General features: G+C 35.4%; 2 protein-coding genes across 2 annotated transcripts in view; one reads left to right on the top strand and one right to left on the bottom strand.

Moving 5' to 3' along the window:
* LOC145662269 (nurim homolog) overlaps positions 1 to 14,164 on the top strand; it is a 34,880-nt gene extending 20,716 nt beyond the window's left edge. The window contains exon 6 of the mRNA XM_081727655.1: positions 14,026 to 14,164. The gene's annotated coding sequence lies outside the window, so the exon portion shown is untranslated. The remainder of the gene's footprint in view (positions 1 to 14,025) is intronic.
* LOC145662270 (COMM domain-containing protein 9-like) lies at positions 1,646 to 23,707 on the bottom strand. The gene is made up of 4 exons (XM_081727656.1): positions 23,482 to 23,707; positions 17,218 to 17,349; positions 14,100 to 14,381; positions 1,646 to 1,961 (listed from the first exon to the last, which is right to left on the bottom strand). The coding sequence occupies exons 1-4, from the start codon at positions 23,527 to 23,529 to the stop codon at positions 1,818 to 1,820; spliced, it is 606 nt and encodes a 201-aa protein (XP_081583782.1). The 5' UTR covers positions 23,530 to 23,707; the 3' UTR covers positions 1,646 to 1,817.
* Positions 23,708 to 25,468: the final 1,761 nt, after the last annotated feature.

Raw genomic sequence — 25,468 nt, 5'->3', positions numbered from 1 at the left:
TTGAAGGATTGAGTGCCAGGGAAGCTTCTGTGGCACGTTCATACTTTCGAGCAAATTGGACCTGAGTCCACCTTTTAAGTTTTAACAGCTTTACAAGAAATCATCGCAGTCCCAACACTGAATGAGCATATTTCCTCAAAGAATGGCATCTACGAGGTGGTTCGTGGATCTGACAAATTTTTATTTTTGCACTTTGGCTGCTTTGGCACCCAACCTTCTAATTCACTACTTAAGGGACTGTACGAATACTGAAATTTCCAATATGATGTATATAATATAATTAATTTTGTAGAAGCTGCTTATTCTTCTCAAAATTGATTAAATATGCTGTGTCTTGTAACAAAGATTCCACAAAATATATTTTGTTTGTAATGTATAATTTATGGATTCAGTCATCATTAAATTATGATTTTTACGCAAAATTAGAATTTGCAATCGACGTGGTAGTTATTTACATTTTTGTGTGTCTCTGTTCGACATTAGTTTAATTGTTGATAGTAAAATTAGTGGCACTAAATACAAAGTTTTTATCAGCCAATAGTTGATAATCTCAACTATTATGTAAGGAATTGAATGAATAATAAAATAGAACTAAAACATGTAAAATACAGGAAATATAAGAAGAAATATTGAAAACAATGAAATAAATACAAAAAAATGTAATAGGTAATCTGCTGATCAAACCTCATTTAAGGCGAGCGCTGATAGGTGGATGGGAATGTACGTTAATCACAGATTAATGGTCACACTTCGAGTGAAAGCTACAAGTAGTAAGAAAAGAAGTATTTTCTTGGCTAAACAGTTAGTAATATGCTGAACTATATATATTTTTGGTTCTCATGATGTCACAATACTACGAAAAGATTTTAGATAACTCGAGTTAAGAGCATATCTTTCATATAAATGTGAAAATACCACATCGCGTTACATTAGATGTTTTTCCAATTTAGTCAGATTGTATATCACCGTGTGATAAGTCCGAAAACGTGGGTTGACACAAAGAAACATTATACTCTGAGCAGTACCACCTTGCCTCAGGAGGAATCTTTTTTTCTGTGGACATCGCGAGCTATGCAGTGCATGGCACAGTTTAGTTGGATTCCGTCTTTTTGGGGAAGGTGTACTGATGGGCGTAGTAGAATTTGGCCTGGCATTTCATTGTAACATACAATAAGAAAGAACGGCTTTATAATGTCGCTTTAAAATTTCAAACGGAGTTCAAACTGATTTTTCCCTGTAAAGTACACTCATTCCAAAAAGAAAAATCCACCAAATAAAAGAACATCTTGTAATAATTAGCGGGACAATTTTTTTGGTGTGGCGTACGTTGCAAGGTGTTGACCGAGACGATCAAGTCACCTACTTTGTCACTGCAATCCACTACCTCTCGTCCCTTTTTTTTTTTTTTTTTTCTCTAAGTGTTTTGCTACAGTAACCATTTCAACAAAATATAAGATTAACAACAACATATGATTTTGTGCGCTAAAATACCATTGACAAGGCGAACACTACGAATAAAATATGGGACCTCAGTCCATCTGTACTTTTCACTGGAGAAGCTCTGCCATGTGAGTTTAAACATCCGCCTCATTAGGTGAAGTTTCAACATGTACTTGAATTAGATAACGGAACGATATCACATCTATCGTTTAGATAACCTATTTTATTTAAATTCTTTGTACAAAATTTAAAAGGAATACACCAAATAAATGTTCATTGCACTTAATAGTACATCGCATTCCGCAGACACAACGTGCCTTCAGTATCAAATTACAATCACTTTGTATGTCCTCTCATTCTTTGGACTATGGAATGTTTCATTTTCTGTTGGCCACAACTGAAAGCTGGTCTCTAATTTTCCTCAAACCATCTAGTAAATTGTCCATAGTTTCCTTTGACAATTCTACGGTTACATTCGCACTGTCAGGTTTATCAGTAGGAGCTGTGCCAGTGTCCTGCAACTATAAAAGAAAGATAACAATGTTTAATTTCACTTCTGTGTGTTTATACTTTCCATTACCTATCTTGAAAAATTCTCTAATTTATAAAATGCTAAGCATTTCATCAAACTGAGTTGCTACGTGAGAAAGTTAATGAGTTCATGCTTAAAAGTAAATAAATGAAATACTAAAAAAAAAAAAAAAGGATAGGAAAGGTTTTCATTATGTAACACACTTAATTGTCATCGACTAAAATGTTGGAACTTCTTGCAATATCATGACTTTGAAATGGATACAAATTCCATGCCAGATTTGTTATCTCAAATGAAAACTGATTATAGGAAAAACTAATTTACACTTTCCATCGTGCAAATTCAGTTTGTGTGTACACTAAACAAATACTGTTAGTATAATATGTTTGGTAAACAGGCTATTATAATCCTTTTGCTTCGTTTATCTTCAGAGAAAATTTTTGCTTACATAAAAAGTACATACAGAACCATTTATCTTGAAACAAACACACAAAAATACTCTAATTTTTTATTCAAAAAACGAAATAGTGACCAAATATAAACTATTTTATTACATTTCTCCTACTCCTACTTTCCAATATGTAAGATACGTTTCACCAAGTCATATGTACAAATGTAGCTCCTCTCATATCAACAATATACTGTATGTACAAAATAGTCAATCAAAACTAATACAAGACGAACTATATAAAACATCAAAAAGATATGACAACATTGAACTTCATTTGTTCCAAAGATAACACACTATATCCTCGTTACTGCAATACCTTCCCACTGAAAACTTTTTTGAGTTTTGTCTTTCCAGCGACAGCTTTAATTTTGGAATTATTAACAATATAAGAAACCCGAAGATCGTTTCCACGACAATACCAAGTTTGTAACACACTCCCGCTCACCAACCACACACACAATCCTGAACGCTACCTCTGGAGCGATAAATCAGTCCTTGGTTCAATCCCAGACCGTGAGAGTCTGTGGTGGACAACATCGTGTCCGTGAGTTTTCTTAGGATTCTCCCGTTTCCTCTCACATTATGATTCCATTAGATCATTTCATAATCATTCACTTTCATTAATCATCCGTCTTCTCTAGTTTGCAGAGCATAATCGTGCAACAAATTTGAAAGATTTATTTTTAAAAATTCTGAAAGGTGGCTGTTTTAAGGATGTAAAGACGGGGAGAGGAGGAATATATTTTCAGATATACAGCTATTCACTACTGGAGCGGTTCCCAATCTTTTTTGACTGACGGCACACTTTACTAAACGCCGACAACATCACGATATATTTACTTGATTTTTTATTAGTAATAATATAAATTATAGTAGTGTAAGGCTATAAGATTAAGCAATACTGAGTATTGCTGCTCCTACTGGAAGTGTTGACTGGTACAGTCTCTTTCAAAATGTATTTTATCTAATTATTAAGTGATTTATGATTTCTAAGTGCTAAAATTTTGCTCCACATCCTATGGAAGTGCGCGAAACACCGTACACACGGCAAAATGTAATTAGGTGGAAAACATATAATGGTTGCAAAAATAATCGCAGCGGCTGCTAGGATTAATATATTACGCAAGAGGGAAAAGGCAACCAGCCTACAAATGAGGATTGCATTATGAGCAGGGTAGAATGATTTAAATCGCGATGTAAATCACTTGATTTTTTAAAATAAATATCAAATTCTGCAATGAATTAATTTAAAGTAAAATAACTGAAATCCTGTTTCTGTTCTGTTATTTTGATGATGGAAGGTACTAAATTATGATATCATAAGGAACAAAGATAAAATATGTAAACAAAGATGTATATTTTATAGTAGTTGAATCGTAACCACTTGGAGTTCAGGTCAACTTTCGTCATACACTTCAAAAATATTGTCTGGCTTAAATTCTTAATTGCAATTGCAATACACTTTGTAATTAATTCAAAACGTCTGTACAAAAACTGCGTTATAAAATTTCATTTTTTCAACATGTTAGGTACAGAGTACACAAATTTCTTCTAGGCTTCAGTACTTAGCCACTTACTTTTGAATTCTCTGCTACTATTATCTTGTTATATACATGCTTTACATAATTATAGTGCCTAATGCTAAGAATATTCGTATTAGTACTATATCGTCCCTTTGTTTGCAAATTGTCATATCTCAGTTTTTCTCTTTCATCATGAGAGCGATGTAAAATTTTGCACCTATTTCACTTTTCTGTTACGTTGGTGTTTACCAATTTTTGACACAATGTAGCCAAAAATACATTCGTTAATACCACATGTTCAGAATATATAATACTGTAGTATTAAGCCATAAAAACATGTTATTTGAGATACGCCACTTTGCAAAAAAAAAAAAAAAAAAAAAAAAGTTCGTTTTAAGAACGAGTTACGTCACTATATAAGAATAATGCCGTTATGTCGTTATATAAGAATAATGCCAAATTGAAGTTGGAAAACTGTAAATTTTTCCATTTGTGTACATCAAAGTTGCTGTATTCATTTTTGATAGACTAAATTATAAAAAATAGTAAACAAACGATAGGACCAAAGTCTTATTTCTTTCATTAATTATATGAACATGTTTATGAAATTAATAGTAAAAGAACAAACTAATTACGCTTATAACCTTTCACCAAAAAAGGAAACAATGTAATATGAAATTAATAGTACATATTAACACTATGAAGTAAATATGAAGCTGTATGAAAGAAAAATAAAATTCAAGACAGCGTCTAAATAATGAAGCTAAAAATAAGTTATCGTAACTAATCTGATTTTCACGAAGCTTTGCACCCGTTGTAAACAATGCAGACTGCAGTGCAGAAATGTTGCCAACTAATTAAACAATAAATGTTATATGTAATTTTATGCTAAGAAATGAATAAACAAACTGAAGGGGGGGAAAAATGAGATTAAAAATGAAATGGCATGGGCTTTTGATAGGAGAATCAGGAACCATTTTCTCTCGTTTGCAGTGGCGTACGCACTGCTCTCCTGAATCTTTGAACTACTATGTAAATGCAGACACGTACCAGGATGAAGAAGGGGAGAACGTTGAATTTCTTCTACCAGTGTAAATTGCAACTAAAACTTACTATCCCTACTCCTAACATTTTCTCTAGCTGAGAATCTACTTAAAATGTTAGGATTCAGAGCCACTATTACATGATGACTTAGTGTTCCTACTAGCAGATCTATGGTTGGATGGATGGATTAAAGTTCATCGTCCTCTTCAACAACAAGGTTCTATAAGATTTGGACCTACAACCGAACGAGCGATCCGCACGACATAAATTTCCTCCGGAAATCGAAGGCGGGTCTCCCGCCCGATGACGAGTACGCGGATCATATAGCCACAAAGGAGTTAATTATCAGATCTAGAAACATGTGCAGTTGTACTCACGACTTCTATTCAAAATTGAGCACTTGGGGGCCCGCGGTGGCTCAATGGTAGAGGGTTTACCTCTGGCACATGGTTTCCTGGTTCGATCTCAGCTTGCGCCAAGTGAACCTTGTGGTGGACAAACACCGTATGCGTGGGTTTCCTCTGGGTTCTTCAGTTTCCTCCCACTTTCTTCATTCCACCATTTAATTCATGTTTTCATTATCACCGTCTCCTTTAGCCTGAATAGAGAATTTATTATTTTATTTCCTTTGTTATATGTAATAAAATACCTATAAAATACATTTTGAATCCTCGTGACTTATCCTTTCACTTGATATCTAACAGAAAAGTTACGCCATAATTAAAGTAATATCAGTCATGAGAGTATGAAGACTCTATCGACATCTTATTCAACAAATTCCAAGAAACTTTTTAGATTCTACATAGGAATAAAGACACAGTATTTAACATGCATATAGTACCTCCTCTTAATTTCACTGCAGCCAGAAAAAAAATAATAATAATAATAAGTTTCAAAAGTTATGAACATTTCTAAACAATGTTATAAAATTCTTAAATGTTGAAGATTTCTTTGTACATTATTTCATTTCTGGCACCGAATATTCGGTTTTTGCATCTTTTAAATGGTCATTTATTCTGATCGCAATTTAAAAAGGCGATATACAAATTATAACTGAAAAAATTAGCCTCATATTACTTCGTAATGAATCACCAAAACGGGTTTTATCCTCTTTAACTTCTCTATCCTCCTCACTCTCTTTCTATTTTTTTTTTTTTTTTTTTTTTTTAAGTGACTATTTCCTCATCTCTAATGAAAGCTAAAACAAAGATTTGAAATACTATAAGAAACTTATTATCTTCAATAAAAACAGTGAGTACACTTGATTTCTCTTTTTCATTTTCTTAGCCCATTTTCATTAAATGACACAACTGTTTGACAACCATTCTTTGTGAAAAACTGAAAAACAACTATGAGTAAGCAACATTGAAAATGAGACTAATAACAGTTTATTCTTCCATGAGCAAATAGTACACAAGAAATGCAATGTATTACGGTCAGGGTTGGCAAGGTAATTTACTTGTTACGTATTTTACGTAAATTACGCGTAATTTACTAGTAATATACGTCATGTAGAAAAACATTTTTTTTACGTAGACGTAGAAAACTATATTTCTTTCATTAAAACTAAGATCATTTTGAATAGTCGGTTATATTGTAAGCTTAGTTTTCTTATTTAAGAGTCTTCATCCCGGCTAAATTAAAATACCGCTAATTTTACAGTAATTATGTGATATCTTCAAATAGATAAAAGATAATCGAAATGTGGAACAAGAGCGCCCTAGACAATATTATTTTACATGAGAAACCGTTATCACGACTCACTTATCTGCTTTCAATTTCGAGCCATTTTGAAAATCGGCATTTATTTTCGCGGTTCTAAACAGCTGAAAACGGAAAGCCACTAGGTGACTTGTGATAACGGTATCTCACGCAAAATAATATTGTCTAGGGCGCTCTTGTTCCATATTTCAATTATCTTTTATCTATTTGAAGATATCACATAATTACTATAAAATTAGCGGTATTTTAATTTCGCCGGGATGAAGACTCTTAAGCATTAAAACATTATTATCTTCTAAACATTATATTTAAAAGTAATGATTTCATGCCAAATCATAGTAATAAAAGATAATTTTGGATAGCCCCTCGCCGGCCCACTACTACTTTCCACCTATTAGCGCACACCCAAGCACAACCACCCAACATATAAGCACACACATTAAAAATATGTGTTGGTTCGGATATGTTTGAAAGTATCAATTAATCTTTTGATTATAACAATTTATTGTTGTACCTTTGCAGCTTTTAATATAAAACTCGAAACATTTCAGTATACTTTGAAACTTCTATTAGAAAAGAAAAAGAGATTGACTGTTAGGCTCATTTCACCTTCATATTACACACTAACACACACACATAACTGATACGAAAAATACTGATCGGAATATTGAAATAATGAAATTTTAGAATAAACTGATTTGTTTTTCTTCCACGTCTCAACGATACTATATATACCACTTCACTTAGCACTGGGACATATTGAATTTTCGATGTAAAAGTTATTAGATTCTCATTTTAAACACACACAACTGAAAAAATATCCAAGTCCAAGTCCAACAACACTAAATATATTACTTCCCTTAGCACTTGACTATGATTTGAACATTTAATGTAGACATTTTTCATGCTCATAATAAATAGACAAAACTGAAGAAAATACTCAACAGAATATTGAACTACTTGTTTCTTCGTTTTGTGTGTGTGTGTGGGGGGGGGGGGGAGAATTTGTCTTTCTTCCTAGTTCGAATACTGAATATATTTCACTTGGTTCCAATAAAACTGCGTATACATTTCATTTAAAAATTAGCCATTATTTTAATTCTAAAAAAAAAAAAAAAAAGTTACATGCCATTTCCATTATAGTTTAGTACAATTCGAACACAATACTCTTAATCACACTAATATTCATAACTTTTTCTTCGAACGTTCGAAGCTGAGCCGGTTTCTTGTGACGTTATGGACAAAGGACCAATTTGAGAAAAAGTCTTTCAATTTGCGCTGAAGATGCTAGGATGTTCAGTAACTTCATAGCAAATTCCGACAACTCCTTATGTTGCCGAGTAGCGAAATACCAGAATGTGCGTGGTGTTGTAATTCCCTTCTTCATAAGTTCTTCAAAATTTCCAAATTTCCCCCGATATTGCTGGTAGCTAGTTATTCCTGAAGGGCCGAGGTTTTCCAACAGAAACTCCTCTACTTGTTCGTGGTGCTTTTCTCAGACATTGCAGAAAGTCGTCACAAATGGAGACCACGAAGGCTTACCATTGTTGTTATACTGCACAATAGTTTCTTCCATAGCTTCTCTGGCATAAAACTTTTCTCGATTACAGAGGGTTTAAAACATGAAACATGATGAAATGGGTTTTGAACAATCACGCATGCAAACCGTATTATACAATGCTACTTTACAAAGCCAATACAAAATTCCCAGTTTATGCTTACGGATTAAGTTTTGCAAAATCCAGCCAGCGCGTAGAACGTTTTCTTTTGATTTGTAGACCTGTTTCTAATTTTTTACGTATTTTACGTAAATTACGCGTTTTTACGCGTATTTTACACGTCACGTAGAAAACCTTTTTTTTTACGCGTAATTACCCAACCCTGATTACGGTAATTAATGCATTGTTAAGGCACAGTAAGAACATTTAGGATCCGACTCATAGTATGTATCTATATGGGATCGAAATCTTGAATCAAAATCGAATTTGTAAGAGAAAACTGTTACAACAAATGACAAAACGCGCGAAGTGCGCGCCACAATTTAAAGATGTCGCCCAAGGAAGCCAGCAGGTGACCTGCTGCTCCGTTATTCTGTTAAACATAAACAAGGCAAACCCGTAAGTGCAGAAGAAAAGCAAATAGCTTTATCAAACGATATCAACGTTGTTCAATTGACTTGAAGAAAATTAAGACCTATAATAGCTAATTTTCATGTTCTCATAGAATATTTATTTACTTACTTTGTAGTACTGAAGTTACTATTTGTATATTCGCTTGCTATACAATGTAAAAAACCACATCAATAAATTGAACTTAAGGGAGAAAAGTACCATTTGTTTTTCATGGATATGCGTAATGATTTAGGTAATAGATTATTTCTTTTTAATCTCCCATAATGATAAATATGCTTGCTGTTACATATCAACGTCATCTCTTTATTGTTAAGTTGATAATTTGACATAACTCATTGTAATTTCATCTATAATTACAGTTTGGAGAAAAATGACAATGTTCAGTTGCTCTTAAACAAGGGGGGATTATATAGTATTGGGTATTTTGCTCTATATCACGGCAATGGTGTGAGAGTGAGACGAGTAATGCACATCGCAGTAGCAGAAATACATGCACGTGCTACAGTAGACATATTGCGGGAAACAGACGAAACAATTTCCTCTTCACCAATCAACAAATAGTCGTGCGCGCAGTGATACAACATCAAGTTACGCGGTTTGTTTTTGAAGGGTGCAAAAGACTGTGAAAAACGCTTTAAACCAGAGTATAATAGTATCCCTATCCCTTTAAGTAAACATGAGTATAACTTTACGGAGCAGTTCGAGTTACAAACAAGTTTGTTGCAATAGAAAGAGTTTACAAAAATAGGAGACACGTATTTTTTAAAATGTTGATAGGCCGTCTCGTTCAGCTTCTATAGGCATTTGTTTTTGATGAATCGCAAATGCTGACGTCACACGTGGGCTAGCAAGGAATTCAATGAGAGTCAGCAACCGCTTACTTGTGTGCAGCTGATAAACCTAGTGCAGTGGATTTTAAATAGATTGTTTTGGGTCGGTTAGCAGTCTTGCTTTGTGTTGAATTCTTGAGGGACGTTTCTATTATTGTTTTCCCTACAGCATTAGTATATTATATATATATATATATATATATATATATATATATATATATATATATAGAGAGAGAGAGAGAGAGAGAGAGAAAGCAATGATTACGTAGTGTTCTGCGAAGCAGTGTTTCTTCTATATATGTTTTCGGGTGGGACAGTCTCCCGGAGCTCTCAGAGTTTTCCGCCCTGGAGGAGACCAAATTAATACGTCAATAATATAATAAGTAGAATAGTACGTGTGAAAATATGTGCCCCTCTGAATACTAAGTGTACCCCCCTGAAACATTTTTTCTGAAAGAAACACTGGTACGAAGTAGAAAACACATATTAGTACAGCGCGTGCTGTGTCTGTGAAGTGAGGTAGAAATGTCTAACACGTCCTGTGTTTTCGGTTGTAATTCTCGCGCGGTTACAGCCAAGAAACATAAAGTATCTTTTTCTTACGTTTCCAAGTCGTGAGAAATTACCAGATCGATACAAATTATGGCTTAAGAAAATCAATAGGAAACATTTTGTACCAAATAAAAACACTCTTGTTTGTTCCAAAAATCTTGAAGAGTCCGACTTCGAGCAGTCATGTTTACTGAAAGAAAAGCTAATGCCAGGAGAATCATTTACCCCAAACTGACAAGGAATGCTTTCCAAGTATATTACTGAAAGGTTCAGAATCCGAGCCATTGAACAAGCGCCGATGTATGTTCAGTTATCTATGTAAAAAATCGTACAAGACACAATTGACGGTTGTAGTCAAGACGGTACATTAGAGGTTAATAGCGACTGTGTCACTTGTGATTACAAAGGGTACTGTTTTAGGAATAAATGTAAATACAATTGCTATATAATGTGAATTGGGGAGTGAAATATACCTGCTTGTAGAAGGAATCAATGACGATGACAGAGTTCCTCAGGACATTGATTCATCGTTTAATTTTTCTGTATCAAGTGACAATGATGATGAAACGGGTGACTAGTGTTGTTCCGCAGAGAGCAATTCGAATAAAACAAATTTAACCGATAAAGTATTTTTCGTATTCTTTCAAACTTTCATTTTTGCCGCATATGCATATGCCACGCTCCTGTACATACCTTGAAACAAAATTATAGGGTCATCATTAAAAAAAAAAAAAAAAAAATGCAACGAAACATGAAAATGAACATACTTATGTTTGGGAATCGGTACCATGATTAAAGAAAAGGTACTTAGTTGTTGTATCAATCTCGTATGCCATGTATTTAAATGGTATTGGTTTCGAAACTTTTAGTTCCTTTTGTAAAACGCCGAACTTATGCTTTGTAGGAACAACTACGTTTTATATTATAAAAGCTTTTGTGTAGCCCACCATCAGATATTATTTTCTAGATGCAGATGACATTTCTAAGGCTTCGCAATCAGTTCTGGAAAAGGAAATCGCACTACCACTCAAAATGCGCGGCACTGTGTGTATGGAAGCCTGCTCTCACAGCTTGCCCACGTATGACGTCATCACAAAATCTTTTTTCCTCTGTTACTCGCTAATGACTGAACGTATCGCCATCAAGCAAACACCATTCCTTTTACAATTTTCAACTCTTCAAATGGAAATAATTTGTAAAAAATGCATAATCGTGGGACGTAAAACTCAAAGATTTCATTTAATTTCATTTGTAAAAAATGCATTTCCCAGTCGAACTGCTCCTTTAAATGAGTACAGTCAATAGCACCTTCATACAATACTGAAAATTACCGAGCCATGTCCATAAAGTAATTGAAAAAAAGAAATCCTGAACTTAACAAAACTACAAAAAGAAAGAAACTCGTTTTTGTTTGAAACCGTCCTAATGGTCAAGGTGCAAGTAAAATTGCTGGTGCTCAGACATTCGTATGACAGGGGTAGGTTCGTTGCACAGAGATATTAAGTCTGCGTGTTTGTCTTGGGAGACTTTCAGCTTTCGCAGGTTAAGCTTTTCGACCTTAACATCTTTTACGTTCTTCTTGAGGTGCTGAAGTTGGAGTTCCTTGTAGTCTAATTGTAGGTGGCTGGTTTTGTAGAAAATTGTCGGCAATGACGTAACTAAGGGGAAGGGAGGGGGGGGGGGGCAAACGGAGCTTGTGCCATGAGCGCCGAATTGGGTTGGCGTAAAACTGGGCAAATATTTATTTTCACTATAAGGCAAGGAAATGAGTTCTACCAAAGTACAGATCATTAAAAAAATACCTCAGGAACTTAACAGGACAACAACGACTTTCAACCTTATGATCATATCCATAGAGTTGGCTCTCGTTTGAGGACATTGTAAAAGCCTTTGCCTCGAGCTTGTACCCTGAAAATTTAAACTTAGGAGACCGAAAGTTGTACCTTGCAGTGTGTGTGGTAGAGGGAGATAAACGAACAAATGTAGATTGAGTCATCCTAGGAGCCTCAGTGACGTTCGCCAAATATGAATACCAAATATATTAATTTATTGTTAAAGCAAAGATATTCATAATTTCTGTTTTATAAAATAAAAATGAAATGAAATGAAATCTTTTAATGAGTTTTACGTCCCACGTTTATGCCGGTTAGGCTAAAGGAGACGATGATGATGAGTAATGACTGAAATGGTGGAATGAAGAAAGTGGGAGAACCCCGAGAAAACCCCCACACACGGCGTTTGTCCACCACAAAGTTCACTTGGCAGGGGCTGGGATCGAACCCGGGCCCCCTAGCATAGAGGTGAACGCTCTACCACTGAGCCACCGCGTCCTTTTTTTTTTTTTTTTAATAAAATAAATATTTCAAAATGTCTTAAATAAAATAAATATTTTCCAGCGTAAAATAAATGGTTTTATTGTTGAAGTTCACTTCCGATACTTTGTGTATTCAATTACAGAAATTTCCCGAGCACTTGTTACAAGAGGATTCTTTCCCGAAAATTAACAGAGATCCAATTCATATTTTATACAGTAGCCTAAATGTTTCAAAATGTCTTAAATGAAATTAAATATCTTCCAGCGTTTAAATATTTTGTGCGTTTAATTACAAAAATTTCCTGAGCATTTCTTTCACGACGGGTTTTCCCCGAGAGTGCAGCTTTCTTTACTGTACAGTGAAACATCCACTAGTACGGAAGTTTGAATTCAGCACTTGAAATAGTAAGCGTTACGTAGTCTTCGAAACTCCGAGCATTAAGTTGAAATTTGACAAGAATTTTTGGGCTATTGCTGGTTTTATTCTACAGAATGCTTATTTGAAGAGTAGCAACAAATAACTGAACTAAACTGTTGTTGTTGGAAAACCAAATTTTACTGAATAATACTTTTGTTACCATCAAAGGTAAAGAAATACTATAGTCCGCGTCATCCGAATTGGTGTGGCATCAGCCACTAAGTTTGCAGTGCGCTGTTACTAAATCTTCAGGGAGGAATCTAATCATTCATAGTTGCCCACAAATACGAACAAAGTCAATTTTAAATTATTAGATTTCTGAAGGTTTAGTAACAGCGCACTGCGAGCTTACTGGCTGATACCACACGCCAATTCGGGTAACGCGGACTATAATAGTTTTACTAATGTATTTACATATTTACTGGTAGTACCGGCACCTATAGACTTAAACCCGTCAAACGTATGAGGGATAACGTCCCTCGGCGTAGCCGAGCATACTATTCACGGAAAGTATTTTCTAAAATATAAAATTGCATATTTTACTTCAAATAGGCTATAAGCATAATCCATATATTAATTTGTTCTACAATTATTACAAGCTAAAATAAGTTTTCGCAATTCATTCAGTGCATTCAGAACTTTATAAAGGTCTTATGTTGAATGTTGTTCTATACTTTAACGTGAAAGCATCTAATTCGCCCAAGGAAAGTCCAAAATATGTTAAAAAGCACTTTCAATGTGATCACCTTAGTTGTACCAATATACTAACAAATAGCTCAAAAACCCAGGTGGGTCCAACCCGAAAACACCCACCGGGTTTTTTCGAGCTGGGCCCACTTGGACAAACCCTGGTTTGTCGACCCTTAATTATAACTTAATGTTGACGCAGTTCGGTACATCTTAAAACATTCGCAAATGAAAAAATTCTTAGGTTCGATACCGAAAAGGGCAATCTTAATTTTATTAGTTTTTTCGTTAATGCTCGAACAAATGACTGAACGTTATCCTACGATGATGTACATACTCACACAAATCCATGATAATACTTTTATTATTTTTCTTTTCAGAAGCAGCCAAGTATGTACTTCATAAGATTACAAATAATTAACAGTGAAGATGGAAAGTATAAAGGACCAATTACCTGCAAATGCAAAAGACAACTGCCGGTGGTGTTTGTACCAGCAACGTTATCAACTGGAGATTTGGTACACACTTGACAGGAAAAATTGACTAATCGTGGAGGAGATACTTGATTTGCTATTGCATTACTACGCCACTCAGCAAGGGCTTGAACAAGGATACCAGTTAAATGCTGCGATACTTCTGGAGATAAGTGTGACGGGAGGGAGCTTAGCACTTGATCAGGTCTCTCCCAACCTTCGTAGACTGCTTGGCTTGCAAAACCTCCTAAGCACTGTAGGACCTGAAAACCAAAGTGTATTTTCAACTGCCATACTCGAACCATTTACACATTAGGAGCAATATTGTATCTAATATACTATGTAAGATATTATATGCTTTCAGGACTTAATGTTTTGTGAAAATGAACAAAAGTTAACATCCATTATTTTAGTTATCATTATAGTCCCAAAACTTTCAGCCATCAAAAATACTAGTCCATTCTTGATACGCAATTTAATGTAAAATATACAAGAAATATGAAAAACGAGACATGACAAAGGTTGTTATGATCTTTCACTTCTCTAAACTCATATCCACTTGATGGGAAATAATTCTTACAGAACTGACTAAAAGCTTATTTACGCTCTCATTAAGCTATATATATATATATATATATATATATATATATATATATATATATATTATATTTTTTTGATCTTTATTCGGCGAATTCTTGCTAAAAAAAATTTGTACTTAACGGACGTATTTAAAATGAAATATATATATACTAGTAATTTAATAGATATTTTGTACAAGTCTTCGAATTAACATTTATATTAAAAGTATTTAATGTAAAAGTATTTACTAACACGCATTAAAACATCATACTGATAGTATCTAGTCAGGTATGACAATTTTTTTAGTTATTGATATTTTTCATATAATTTTGTAGACATTTTGTTTTTTTGTAACAATAATTAATGTTTTGTAACTTGTTCAGAATTAAACTACTTTAGATTCAAAATATATTGTTTGTAATAATAATACTAAAAAAAGGTTCTTCTGCCTCTATTTCTCAGTAGTTATTCAGAGCTGACAAGAAAAGTAAATTTCCATTAGAATGCCCTTCAATAAAGCATTTTAGAAGTCACAATTGTGTTTCAGAGAGAAAGAAACCCAAATTAAGTGTATATACAGGTTAGACAATTTATCCTGAAATGCGCTTGAATTAATAATAATGAATGGAAAAAAAAAAAAAAAGAAAAAACGCTGAAATTTTGCAGAATGCAAATATCGGCGGGAGGACATTGTTTGACATACTCCGCAATACTATCAGATTAACGGTGTTAATAATTAAACAATTTTTTTTTTTTTAATGTCACTACGTCAAATTACAATGAATTATACGGTGTTGATAAAGAGTACAGAATAATGTAGAGTAATGAATGAGAGAGGATGAAGAAATATGGATACAGTGGGGGGAAAGGTAGTTTGGACTACTGTGGACACTTAAGCGGGAAACTGGAAATGTCAAAAACAAAATTAAAAGTATAAAACAATAAAGTACTCCACAGGTCAACACAGTGTTTACTGAACATTTATCAGTTACAAATGTGTCATAAATGGCGAATGCAATTCTGTTACTACGTGTTAATGATACTTTTTTTTTTTTTGGACAAATCTGTGTACTATACTTCCTTATTTTGCATGCAAATATATGTAATAGCTTAAAAAATGGTCACTTTCCGATTCAGCACGCACGTGTGTGTACACACACACACACACACACACATTATATATATATATAAAGGAACTGCCAAAAACAAAAATTTACAAACCTATATAATCGTAAATATCATAACGTCGTTTACAGCAATTTAATATCTCAAACTGTTCTGGAGATTGACAAGATGGACAGAACAGTTTCGGATCCAGGATTTTCTGAGGGGGGGGGGGGGGTGCACCAAATAACAGCCAGTACATTTCAATTAAATTTGAGTATTTTAAATGCCTTTAAGCATTTGTAGTGTGAATTAGTAATTGCCTTGGAAATGCTCAGTGTCTGCTCTCGATGAATCCTCTTCTTTCAATCTTCAGGAAATTGAGAGAAACTATTGATTTTGCAAAACTGACTGCTAGCTTTTCACTCTAGGTAGTGTATATTTACAACGAAGGGGGGAGGGTACATGTGCACCTTTGCACCCCCCCTAAATCCGGCCCTGGGACAGAGATTGCTGTACTACTTAAAATGACGTATGTATCTGATCTTTTTAAAATGAATGTTGTTTCCTTTGATTCTACAGTATTACAGCAATAGTTATTTGTAGTTGTTATTACAATTACATAATTCTAAGCACTGTTTCAAATTTTTACAATGTTCATCAAATCCCACAAACGGTCTAAGGAAACAACTTCCTGTAAAAGGCATTTTGATCTTTAAGTTTGTTGAAAAACTGTATATGATTCAATGTGATGCTTTAAACAGTTTCTCGAAACAAAACAATTTGAAAAAAGAAGCTCATTACCCAATCACTTATAACGTTATTTCTAGGTACTTTTGATGTGCATTTCCACGTCCGCCTCACGTGCGTTATTACTGTTGTAGAAACCTCCGAAATTTATATGTTTGGGATACTGTACCGTCCTTAGTGTATAACACTAAACTAGGTATACAAAATTTGCAAATTTGGGGCGAAGACAGAAGAGTGATGCTGCATGATATTGCAGATTCATTGCAAATCTCATATGGTTCAGTGAGGAGTATCGTCCATGACTATCTTGGCTTCAGGAAACTGTGTGCGTCCTGGAAGAGGCACAACAGGCTACGGGTATCTAGTTTGGGAACCTGGAGCAATATTTCTTTGCAAAGAGTATGTATGATTTGGTGGCATGTTGGAATGTAAAGTCCAGTGTCCAATCATTGCATTGCAGTGTTTGGATTGCAATGATTCCTATGTCCAGTGTTTGTGTGATACCATGTGTCAAACACGATACAGTTTCAGATATTTATCTTCGCATGCTTTTAAGTAAATCGAAAATCCACCTTACTTTTTTTAATACGGCTTTGTATGCACTATATAGGGGATCTTTAAATCAGTATTTGTTAAGAAAACAGATTACAATAATACTGCAATTACCTTTTCAGCACCAGAAGGTTCAAGCCCCATACTCTGAGCAGCCTTTTTCAATATCGGTTCTGGAAACTTTTTTGTATTTCTGAACGTATAAGCATCTTGACAAAGCTGATGAACAACTTCTTTAGAATTCACCTAAAAAATAAATAAATAAAATTAAAAAAAGGCCAAGAGTTACCAAGGCAATATTGTTGTAGTCTCGACCGTCCTGTGCTAAAAACTGTCCTACAGCCACATTAAAAAGGGTACTTTCTTCAATAAAACTTCCCAGTACCTTGCGAATGTATGCTACACTTTGTCCTGTACACTATCTATACCAGCATTCGTAGCACTAATTGTAGGTTTCGGTAATTTCTCATTGCCTTCATCAGATTAATGTCAGACAAAATAATTATAAAGAATCGTCATTATATTAATGTACCTTATAGTTATTGCTTTAATCAGATTTTGTTATTCATTCTTATAGATAGAGATAATGCATTTGAAGAAGGCAATGATAAACTCCCGAAACTATAACACAAGTTATTATTAATATACCTATAAATAAATACAGCAATTATTTATATGCGAATATTCCCTCACAAAACTCACTGGCAATGCTTTAGAAATAGTAGGGATTTAGAATTTATATTTCTGGGCTTTCGGCATCTATGGCCATTTAGCCTGTCACGTATGAGAGCTGACTTTCCTCGGCGAGCATACTATCCGGGAAAAGGAAAGGAAGGAAGCGGCCTGGGACCTATAAGTTAGGTACCATCCCGGCATTCAGGATGGCTGGCCTGAACGAAAGCTTTTCACACTTTTTCGACCGAGTGCCTCCACCGGCTTTACTAATTGTTTCTTATGATAGGAGTTACATACATTGATGCAATTTACTTTCTGATGACTGCCCCTTACGAGTATAAATGTGTGTCCTGGCGACAAGAACGACTGCTAAAAAAAAAAAAAAAATAATAATAATAATAATAATAAACTTGTGCTAGGTTGTCACTAAAAGCGGGATGAGTCAGGGTTGGAGCGCAATAAGCAGGCCCACGCGGGAGCGCGTCCACGAAGGATATGCGCATAAACGAGGATAGTGCAATAAACCACGGTTGGCAAAAACCATGGTTTTTATTGAAAAACCAAAAAAACCCGTTTTTCTTTCTTTTTTTGGGAGGAGGGGGGTTAAATAATTTGCTCTATGTATTTATATCACATACGAACAGAAGTAAGTTTGTTTCGCCTTGGTGTTATTATGCAACAACCGGGTTATGCTGAAAGAGGGTCACATAAGCTTAAAGCGGAATCCATACCGCTTCACGGCTTACATTCGAGAGATATTGTCCTCCATTTGAACTCGAAACTGGGACTAATTGGCCACAAATGCAATACGTCTGCGACTCACTCACGAAGGACTCCTGATAAAAATACGTTGTACTGATCTTTACTTACTTGTTAATATAATTGTCAAGAGTCATTTCAGAAAGACAAAAAAGATAAACAGTTGCACAAGTGAAACCGTTATACAGAATTACATATGGACAATTTCAAAATACTGCAGAATACAGAAAAGAACTAATTTAGTCCAAGTTAGTTCACTATGACTTTTATTAGTCCAAGTTAAAGAATTTGCATATCAGTAAGAAAAGTGAATAAAGATACGAATTATTTGAGTCCACTTTGGCTCTGACTCATTTACATATAAATAGACACCAAAGATATTTCTGATTTCAATAAATACCTCTCGTGGGTTTTATATGACCCCCTGCCAAAAAAAAGTACCGCATTTCGATTAGTAAACATTATTAAAACGAAACAAGATTATTAGATTGTTTCTTTGATTACAATTGCATAACAATAATAACAAACTATAAAAAAATCACAAAAAAATTCATAAACTTATATTAAAAATGTTGCTTTTGTAGTATAATCTCTCTGAGTAATGAATGGGGAATTTAGGTCTGAATATAATACGAGTAAGTTACGGGAAACGTGATAACCCACAAATGTGAGATCATCAAGATTTTACGAACACGTACATTTTTCGGTTTTTTTTTTTTTTTTTTTTTTTAAAGCAGTTTTTTTCTTAACAGCTGGATTAAACCAGCCAATCTTGCAATAAACATTTGAAATGTGAAACCAACCTGTGATAGGTGGCCACTAAAAGTGAGAATGCTATCTAACCGATTCAGGGGTAGAGCAGTGGAGAAAGGCGATAGTTCAGTGGTAGAGCGCTTTTACCTCTGATGCGTGGGGTCCCTGGTTTGATCCCCGGCGAAGTAAGTTTGTTGTGGACAACAGAGTGTCCGTATGTTTTCTTGGGAAATTCATTTCCTCCCACAATCTCATTCCACCAATTTTTCCATTATTTATTTGCCTTAATCATCAGTTGTTAGCCTAAAGGACATAATTGTGAAACAAACGGAAAAATTTAATTTCTAAATAACAGTGCAGTAGACGAGCCTGCACGAGAACGCTAGGGTGCATCTGTAGGAAGCATGCCTGTCAGCGACTAAGAGTATACGCATAAATGAGGATAATGCAACAAACACTTGATTGCGCTCACTCATTTTAATCCTACTATAGCGAGCTTTACTTGTAACTGTTTGACACTAGCAACATTAGACTTGTAAACAAAATACTGCTTTCCTACATTGTGCAGAAATGCTCCGAAAGTGGAAATTAATATCCTAAAGAAGCCTCTTTGATATGCACACTTATTTTAACCCTAACATCACTATCTTTATGCAGGCCCGTATTTAGGTAAGTGCAGGGTAGCAGAATTTAGAGGGTGGCAACATTTTAGATTTTTTTTAAAGATTTACAATAAATTAATATTTAAAACTAGCAACCCGCAGAGTCCCGCGCAAGCGCGAGAAAATAATATTGTGTTTAATTCACTCTAATTACAGTAGTTACTAATTAGCTAGCTTATCTGATTTTTAAAAAGTCATCATCTATCCCCAACCCAAGAGGGTGATGATGAACTTGGAACATCATGAAAACTAACACCATTAAACTCAGCGACCTCGAAAACTATGAATTTAACACTAATATCTGTCATTTTTGATTACTTTTAAAATCTCGTTCCCTCCGTGTGGAGTGGAGTATGACCTTGAAGTTGAATTGGATTAAAACTGTCACTTTTCATCTCAGCGACCCCGAAAACTACTATATGAATTCAACTCTAATATCGGTCGTTTTCGATTATTTTACAAACACTCCCATGTTATTCCTTTGCGGACTTTTCACCCCCATACGAGGGCGGGGTGAAAAGTTCTCGGCCTGACCCAGAGATGGCACTCCAATCAGCAGTTTATTGTTCTTGCCTGGGGGGCGCTTTTCAGTTGTTCGTATAACAAGTGTCAACTTATTCTCTCAAGTAGTTTGTGTGCAGGCATTGTTGCAGTTAGACGTCTTGCGTGTTAGTTGTGAAAATGGATAAATTTGAATATCGTGCGGTAATCAAATTTTTCGTTTTGAATGGATTTACCCCTACGGAAATTCATCCGAAGTTGACAAAAGTTTATGGGGACTCTACTCCTTCCATGTTAACCGTTAAAACGTGGGAAGTTGAATTTAAACGTGGTCGCACATCCCTCGAAGATGACCCACGCGAAGAGAGGCCGAAAACCGCAACCACACTGGAAACAATCGAAAAAGTGCATGATATCGTGTTGGACGACAGGCGAGTGAAGGTGAGTGAGATAGCTGAGAGTGTGGGGATATCGGAGGAACGGGTACGAAACATCTTACGCAAAGAACTAGAGATGCAAAAGCTCTACGCAAGATGGGTGCCGCATTTACTGACTGGCGACCAAAGCTAATACCAAAACGATCGCAGCAATCTTTGGACCGATTCAAAAGGGATCCGACCGATTTTGTGCGGCGATTTGTGACGATGGATGAGACATGGGTTCACCACTACACGCCAGAAATGAAACAGCAGTCCAAGCATGAGTGGAAGCCAATGGTGCAGCGCTGAAGAAAGCGAAGACGATCGTATCGGCCGAAAAGGGTTAAGTTCCAAAGTTGGGCGTCCGTTTCCAGCAAAATTTTAAAAATTTACAGGAAAGATATGGATAATTTGATCGTTTGTGTGCTTGACAATATATAAGGGTCTCGAAACATCTGTTTATTTCTTATATATAAGCGGTTATAAACATGGAACTACACGGCGAGCGGAGGGAGTACTTGGCACAAGGTAACCAAACAGTTGCATTGTGGGAAAGTAACAAGCATTTATGTTATTAACATGGCGAATGTACAAGGCCAGTGAAGTAACCGTTTTAACATTTGTGAAGCACTACATTGATAACGAGCAAAACCTTTTAAAAATTTGTTAAGAGCACTGATTAATGAACCTAATAACAAATTGCAGAAAATGTGGAAAGGCGATTAGATCGAAATAACGTGCCGAAAGCGGACACCCAACTTCGGAATAAATGCCGCCGAAAAGGTCATGGCCAGTGTGCTTTGAGATGCGAAAGGGATCTTGGCAATTGATTACCTCGCAAAAGGGAGAACAATTACAGGCGAATATTACTCCAACGTTCTTGACCAGCTGGATGCCAAAATTCGCGAAAAGAGGCCTGGTTTGAAGAAGAAAATCATCTTTCACCACGACAACGCAACTGTCCACACTTCTTGGAAATAATTTTCCGATACTCTGCAAGCCTATAATCAATCTGTACACATTTATTTGAGTATGCGTCAGGGTAAGAGCCTAGAACGCCCTAGAGAATCATTTAAAGAAAGAAAAGTGAAAGAAAATGCGTTTTTAATTTGACGGAGTATTCATAACCAGCACCGAAACTTGGTGCAAGACTTGATAAAGTTACGATGGTGCTTGTTTATTTTTGACACACCACAGTTTGGAAAATTTACAGGTAAAGTTCAACTTACATGGAGAGACATTGACAAAGAATACATTTTTGTGGGCGACAGAAAAAAAAAATTAATACAGTCGTGCTTTAGGTTTACAAGTGTAGGGTTATTAGTGTAAAATAATTACAAGTAAAATAACTGTAGTGTAAAGTAACTGTATGCAGGCCCGTATTTAAGATTGTGCGCCCCTGTGCTCTAAATAATTTGCTACACTGTTCCCCGGAAACGACCCATATTAGAGTTGAATTCACAGTTTTTGGGGTCGCTGAGATGAATAGTGACAGTTTAGAATTAATTCCACTTCAAGGCCATACTCCACTCACCAGGGAGAGGGCGAGATTTTGAAAGTAATCGAAAGCGACAAATATTAGTGAAGTCGTTGAGTTTAACGGTATCAGATTTCATGATGTTCAAGCTCATTCTCACATCTTGGAGTGGGGATGGGAAAGGATGACACTTTAAAAATAATTTGATAAGCTTGCTTATTTTTAACTACTGTAATTTGAGCGAATGAAACACATGAACATATTTTTTCTCGCGCTTGCGCGGGACTCTAAGGGTTGCTAGATTTAAATATTACTTTATTGTCATTTTTTTAAAACATCCAAAATTTTGCCGCCTTCTACATTCTGCCGCCCTATGTCGAGCACAGAATAGCACTTACCGGTCCATGTTCGGTTAAAGGGGTCCAAAAGTACACTGGACCCTCTTAAGCTAAGCTAACTTAACCTAACCTAATATAACGTTATATTATGTAATCAAACGAAAATCAATAGAAAGAAGTGGTGTCAAAGACACTGGACCTCCTTAACGGAACATTAACCCACTTACCTAAATACGGACCTGACTGTATCACATACTATTTTACACTGGCAATTCTATACAGTGTACAGAAACTGCAGTTTAAGTTTACAAGTTGAGGTTACTAGTGTGAATCCACGATAAATCTCATTGAAACTCTATCATTGTCAAAACTCAAGTAGTTTCACTACCCTTGTGTACGCCTATAACCCACCTTTGCTCTGCCCATTTTGTTAGACAGCTCTCGCACCTTTAAGAGGCTGCGTATCAGCCGTTGCGTTTTTTTTTTTTTTTTTTTTCAGTGTAGATTTGATGCCATACTGCCGGACCCCTTATTTATACGCAAATCGTAAAAGAATTATCATTTTTTAAAATTAGTTTTGCTGGACCCCTTGAATTTTATCTATGCTAAATGGGGTAATGCCATGCCATGTACCCCAGGCCAAATCTTTCCCAGTACAAGGTTATTAGTATAATTTTAATTTTTCAACATTTCTAGTGGTGTGACAAAAGTAAACCTGCACGGGAACTATACCGTAAATCATTATTTTCAATATTTTGCAATGAGAAATTAAGTGTTTGACAATTCATATTTACCTTTGTCAATGCAACTAATGGATCAAGTTGTAAAGTTGTCGATGACATTATTATTTCCTCTCCACCCTTTCAATCGCTTGTAATAACACAGAATTGTAGCTACTTTGCACTGGGAATGCGTAGTAATATTTCACCACCGTAATACTATCATAGATATGGAACTATGTATGGTTTGCTGAACGAAATCTCTCGTTACGCGTTACGCCTCTTCAGGCGAATCATAGGTTGCATGTGAATACATTCAGTCATTCAGTAGATGGGTCCATCAGAATCGATTCGAAAATCACGAGTTTGTCACTGTAACGGTCAATACATTCGTTCTCTTTCTTCTTCCTCTTCTTCTTCGATAATATATTGACTGTAGCGTAGGAATAGGGTATATACGGAGGGTAGGCGTAAGCTACGAGCGCAGGGTAGTTCGATATATTATGAAGCACCCCAGGTTTTTTAATAAAAAAGGAAGCAAATTATATAAATGGAGCGCCAATTTTCGCAGTCTTCATTTCCGAACATGGCAAGAATAAAAATTCCTCCTCACTTCGCTCGCAGTTTATTAAATTTGCGTTTCAACTCGTCGAAGTTACAGCATTGTATGATTAAGAAAGTAATCCTCCTGTATTAATATGATATCCGTCCTATATTATGTACTGACCTTACTAACTTTAAATAAAATTCCCCTGTGCAACAGGCTTTCAGCAATAATGGCAAATTCTATGACCTATAAGATCTGGATTAAAACGAGTTAAAAAGTGTTATGGGTGCGCGGTAAAAATGGCAGACGGAAAAAATTGCAGCCGGAAGAAATGGCAGGATGGAAATACAATATGTAAACATGTAACATATACATGTAAGAAGCATTTTCATAAGGCATTTAGCTACCTGTCTTTTCTGAAGTACCTCTTTTGCCTATTGCAATGGCATCTCGATTATTTACTGTTATATGTAATATGGGTCCCAATAGGAGAAATGGCTATAATGGTGGCTTACGCATTTCTTCAACGGTTGTATGTGACTTTGGAGTAGCAGTTTACAATTCAGTTCGAAATAAGCTTGGACATGATAGGCCTTATGCAGAATCGTTTGGAGATATGATTAGCGTCATACTAAAGGGCTGTCTGCTGCAGGAAACATATATTAGTCGAACTCTTTAGTATGGCACTTATCACGCGTCAGAACGACTCTGCATAAGGCTAGATGTTTCTATACAAGGATGTTTTTTCCATCTACGACAAAATACTTATCGTAAAATTCAATAATTGAGTTTCTCAGGACTTTATAAAGGAAGATGTAAAGTTTTCTATGTTCTGCAATCAAATTGATTCACTGGCATTTCTTCCATATAAAGATGTGTTGCAGGACATGGAGTACTTAAAACAGATAGTTCCTCAAGAAGCAGAAGAGCTCATTTATTATTTTGATTTAATATATGTATCCGGTTCATACAGGAGATTAGGAAGGGAAGAAACTCTGAGATTAAACGCATTCCGCCACGGCTTCCAAAACAAAATTGGAATATGCATCAGGCTACTCTTGGAAAGAACCCACTTATTCGAGGATTGAAACAATAAGTTTTCCCGACTTACTGGGCACAACCATCCAACAATATGGAAGTTGGTTGAGTGCCTACAACAGGACTGTGCGGCAGTGGAGACAGTGATCCTGCAGTATGAAAGGGGGTAAGTGCCGAGAAAGAAGACAAAGCGAGTGTATGTTGATTTGCAGAACAGGTTGAGAATTTGTGTTTAGATTACATTGACATGAATACTTCTTACGTAGTAGTTTACGATTTGAGATTTTAAACATGGCAGAGTACAAGGGAGTTATTGTTGTTGCATGTACGAGTAATTTATGAGGCTATAGTACAACGAGGCTAACTGGATTTCTATTATACGAAATCAGACAATACAAAATTTTAGGGCCTATAATAGTGTAGTTATTATTGTTGCATATAAGTTATGTTCTGTATATAGTATTGCGAATTTGACTA

The sequence above is a fragment of the Thermobia domestica genome, chromosome 10 (assembly GCF_964235325.1).
Source record: "Thermobia domestica chromosome 10, izTheDome1.hap1.1, whole genome shotgun sequence".
Classification (NCBI taxonomy): domain Eukaryota; kingdom Metazoa; phylum Arthropoda; class Insecta; order Zygentoma; family Lepismatidae; genus Thermobia; species Thermobia domestica.
This window is presented reverse-complemented; position numbering and strand designations above follow the sequence as displayed.

Coding starts and splice junctions, on each gene's coding strand:
- LOC145662270 (XM_081727656.1), bottom strand. CDS start 23,529: ATGTCATCGACAACTTTACAACTTGATCCATTAGTTGCATTGACAAAG. Junction 14,382..17,217: donor AACCTTCTGGTGCTGAAAAG/GTAATTGCAGTA, acceptor TTTGGTTTTCAG/GTCCTACAGTGCTTAGGAGG. Junction 1,962..14,099: donor GTTGTCTTTTGCATTTGCAG/GTAATTGGTCCT, acceptor TTTCTTTTATAG/TTGCAGGACACTGGCACAGC.